General features: G+C 35.1%; 1 protein-coding gene across 1 annotated transcript; it reads left to right on the top strand.

Annotated features, from left to right (window-relative positions):
* The first annotated feature begins 275 nt into the window (after positions 1 to 275).
* Positions 276 to 3602, top strand: LOC109337897 (pentatricopeptide repeat-containing protein At4g18975, chloroplastic). Its single transcript, XM_019574979.1, has 7 exons — positions 276 to 431; positions 517 to 567; positions 885 to 979; positions 1069 to 1165; positions 1294 to 1437; positions 2040 to 2252; positions 2857 to 3602. Exons 1-7 carry the CDS (start codon positions 366 to 368, stop codon positions 3052 to 3054), a joined length of 864 nt encoding a protein of 287 aa, XP_019430524.1. The 5' UTR covers positions 276 to 365; the 3' UTR covers positions 3055 to 3602.
* The last annotated feature ends 600 nt before the right edge of the window (positions 3603 to 4202 follow it).

A 4202-nucleotide genomic window follows, 5' to 3' on the forward strand; every position in this document is an offset into this window, starting at 1 on the left:
TTTTGTCTCTTCTTATTTTTATTAAATAATATAATTTTGTTTTTATAATTTTTTTATTTAATTGAATAACACATTTTAATTGGTCAATTAGGACAATATATCTTCATATAGGAAAAACATGAAAACATCAAGCCTCCCAAATCATAATCCTCCAAATAAGACATTAAGTTGTTGTAAGCCCTCTCAACGTCCAAATAATCCAGCCCAAGCCTATTAAAATGACCGAGGCCCAAATATAATGACCCGAATTCCATCACGGTCCACCCATTCTTTCCCTTACACCAATTTCAACGATTCTGTGCACTCTGGTGAAGGTGGTGGTTAATTTGGTTAAAAAGGTTGAAGATATATTGAAGAAAAACAAGATGGGTGTAATAGTATGTGAAAACTCAATTTTGTTCCCATTTCTTTCACCACCAACATATTATCAGGTAATTACTAAGCTACTCCCCAAATGTTGTAACTAATCATATAATCAGTTATGATTTGTTATGTTTTGAATTGATTATTCTTCAGGCTAAGAAAAACACATCAAGAACCATATTATCTGTCTCACTGTCACACAAGGTAACTAGCACCAATTGTAATTCATTTTCTCTTCATTTAACAAAAAAAAGGCCACCCAGTGAACCAGACTCCTGCCTAATGAGGTCCAGGAAAGATTTAAATGTAGTTAGGCGTACTCATAGTAGATGTACTCAGCCTTACGAGGATAGATGTACTTAGCCTTACCTGGATAGATGTATTTAGCCTTACCCAGTATAAGGCTCCCATCTAATGAGGTGTACGCGAAGAGAGTTTTTCCATGGTTTGAACCTCCAGGTCATAAGTTATCATTGTGCTGAGGCACACACTCATTTATGTTTTTTATTGTTTAACTGCAGAGACTTTGTATATGTTGTACCTTTGCTGTTCCTGTTGCCAAATCCAAACCCCAGCGAGGTGATAGAGCCCTATGTAGCCCAGTAGAGAAGGACAAGTATGTTATTTCATTTTCTTCATCGACTTGGTGTGAATTTCTGTTTTATTTACAATTTACTTTAATGCTTGCTTCATCTTCCAATGCAGAAAAGACAATAATAGTACGAAGAAGAAAGAGCACCACTTGTGGAAAAAAAGAGATTCGGCTCAATCTGGCCAAAAGGCCCTCACTCTTGTCAAAATTGTATGTTTAATATTTAGTATATTGTGATTGATATTGAGTTTAATGATCCTGGCCTGTGGGGATTAAAGTTTTGATGTTTCTGTTTACGTTGTTTTTGTGTTGTGCATTTGTGAATCGTGAAATGGCAGGTGTCTCAATTGCCTAACGAGAAAGAGGCTGTTTATGGAGCATTAGACAAATGGACGGCTTGGGAAACTGAGTTCCCTGTAATTGCAGCAGCCAAGGCTTTGAAAATATTAAAGAAAAGGGGTCAATGGATTCGTGTAATTCAAGTATGACCACCATTACTTTATCTCGTTGCATATCTTGCTTCACTCTTCGCTGGCCTTTGTAATTTTTGAGAGGATACTTCGCAGTGCTCATATTCAGTTTGTTCGATAACTGTTAAATGTTGTTTCTATAACACACTTTAGCTAGAGCTGAGTTGCCTTTTCAAAGGTTTAAGTTTAGCATATGGTTTAACAGTTTACAACAACAACAACGAAGCCTTTATCCCACTAGGTGGGTAAATTAATGCAGAATGGCCTTCACTCTTTAGCTCGTCAAATGTTTCCTCTGCTTCTGAAGCTCCACATTGCATCAAATTATATATTTTGCATATTTTATATTATCAATGTACTTCCGTAATAACGTGTCATCCATCAATATTGACATGGTTAAGTCCTTCTTAGAATATCTTCCAATTTGTGTTTTGCTCATACTAATATCCATGAGTTTTGTTTGCATTTATCTGAGTGATTGGCTCTTTATGCACACATTACATATATGGATGAATGGTATCTCTTTTACGTGATGATCCTGATGATCTGTTGTTTGGTTACTTGTGACGAATGGAAAAGAATCTTACTTCTTATCAATCCTTAACATTACTCAGGTAGCAAAATGGATGTTAAGCAAAGGTCAAGGAGCAACAATGGGAACATATGACACCCTTCTTCTGGCATTTGATATGGATCAGAGGGTAGATGAGGCAGAATCATTGTGGAATATGATCATACATACCCACATGCGTTCTGTCTCAAAGAAATTGTTTTCTAGGATTATTGCGTTGTATGATCATCATGATATGCCAGATAAGATTATAGAGGTATCTTAGTTAGTACCACTAATCTCAGAAGCACATATTCGTCAAACACCCTCACGTGTTGGTGTCCGACATGTATCCGACACGGATAAGCTCGGATTCGCGAAGGATACGTATCCGTAGAGTATCCAAAAATTAAAAAAAAATAATAATAAATAAATATCAAGACACATATCCGATTCGTTTTCAATAAAATATAGGATATATGGATTCATTTTCAGTAAAATATAGGATATATAGATTCGTTTCCAATAAAATAGGATAAGATAGATACGTTTTCATTAAAATAAGATAAGATAGATTTGTTATGGAGGGCAATAATTTTCAATTTCCATTATATTTTTTACTTTGGATATTTTGATTTACACTTATAATTTTATCATATTTTATGTTTTTTTATTATTTTATATGCATATCCAAAATTTACGTGTCGACGTATCGGATACGTATCATGTCGACGTATCGGATACGTACCGTATCCGACACACGTATCTATATCCGTGCTTCATAGCCACTAATGTCACTGCACCTTTATTTGAATTTAATCAGCAATTCTAAATTTAACGGTTTATGCTTGAACATATTGTTTTCATATCTGTGAGTTCAGGTATTTGGAGACATGGAAGAGTTGCGGGTAAAACCTGATGAGGATACAGTCAAGAGAGTGGGAAACGCCTTTAGAAAACTAGGCCAAGAAGATAAGCGGAATCTGGTTATCAAACAATATGGGCTTAAATGGAAGTACATTCACTTTAATGGTGAACGGGTTAGAGTTAGAAGAGAAGAAGCATGGCAAGAAGATTAATCAACCAATTGAAAAGGGCACATGTCAATGAGTACACCACTTGATCCTAATATCTGGAGTTTGCTTATAATGTTGCATTCTGCTGCTGCTGCTGCACCAGAAGTTCAACAATTTATTTTGTTGTCATTTATTGAGCTTAGCAACTGGACCAATCCGGGGCAGGACTACAATGACGGAGGGATCAGGGCAGTGCACCCGAAGCTGAAAAATGTTGTATGGATATATTAGGTATGTATTCAATGCAAAACTTAGTGTGTAAGACCAGTCTTCAAAAACAGTGTCCCAAGGACAGCAGTTGAGAAATCAAAAGGTTGAAAGTTTGTATTGGAAATTTCAGCGTCTGAATTTGTAACATATTAAATATACCATTTTCCAATACAAGAAATCTTTGATTCCTTACCCAGCACCATGACATGTGCCTTAGGATATATATGATGCCTATACACAATTTGCTTATTTCCATCCATGTGACCAATGATTCCTTCATAAATATTATTACTAGATAATGAAATTTGTAATTGCAAGAAATAGATGGTTGCATGTATGTGATACTTTGTATTCGTCTATTTAGCCATGTAATGCAGAAACATTAATTGTATAGCATTGGAGAAATGATAAATGTGCTCATTTGAGAATGGGAATGGATTTAGTGATATTATTACCTTTAGATAGTCTTTTTTGCTTGTAGGTAGGGCCACATGGATCTATGCCAAAACTCAACGGACAAGCACATTTTGGAAAAGCAGAGTAGTTTGAAGTGTGCTTCTAATCTACCCAGTGGATATCAAGCACATCGTTCAATTGGCATGAAACAATTCATTTATATTTTAGTTGAATAACTTTTGATTTCAATATTGTATTGATAGATATTTCCTTTGCTAAGCAAAATGCATTAAAATTAGCTCAAGAGGTGCTAACCCAATACAAGTGAAAAATCATAACTTGATCCTTTTAGAATAAAGCTTATAATACTATAACTTGGAACATTACACCAATTAGCAAAAACTAAAGAAGTATGAGCTATATCCGATAAAAACTAAGTCCAATATCTAGCTTGGATCAAAACCATAATATGTACGTAACTTACCGGTTTCTCAGAAAAAATGAGGTCATTCTGTATAATCCAAATGGACCAGACAACAACAAAC

This window comes from Lupinus angustifolius, unplaced genomic scaffold (assembly GCF_001865875.1).
Source record: "Lupinus angustifolius cultivar Tanjil unplaced genomic scaffold, LupAngTanjil_v1.0 Scaffold_15_57, whole genome shotgun sequence".
Lineage (NCBI taxonomy): Eukaryota > Viridiplantae > Streptophyta > Magnoliopsida > Fabales > Fabaceae > Lupinus > Lupinus angustifolius.

Bases quoted from the DNA above. Each gene is read 5' to 3' on its own strand.
- LOC109337897 (XM_019574979.1), top strand. From the start codon at position 366: ATGGGTGTAATAGTATGTGAAAACTCAATTTTGTTCCCATTTCTTTCA. The intron at 980-1,068 runs GTATGTTATTTC...CTTCCAATGCAG, and splicing joins AGCCCAGTAGAGAAGGACAA to AAAAGACAATAATAGTACGA. The intron at 1,166-1,293 runs GTATGTTTAATA...GTGAAATGGCAG, and splicing joins CCCTCACTCTTGTCAAAATT to GTGTCTCAATTGCCTAACGA.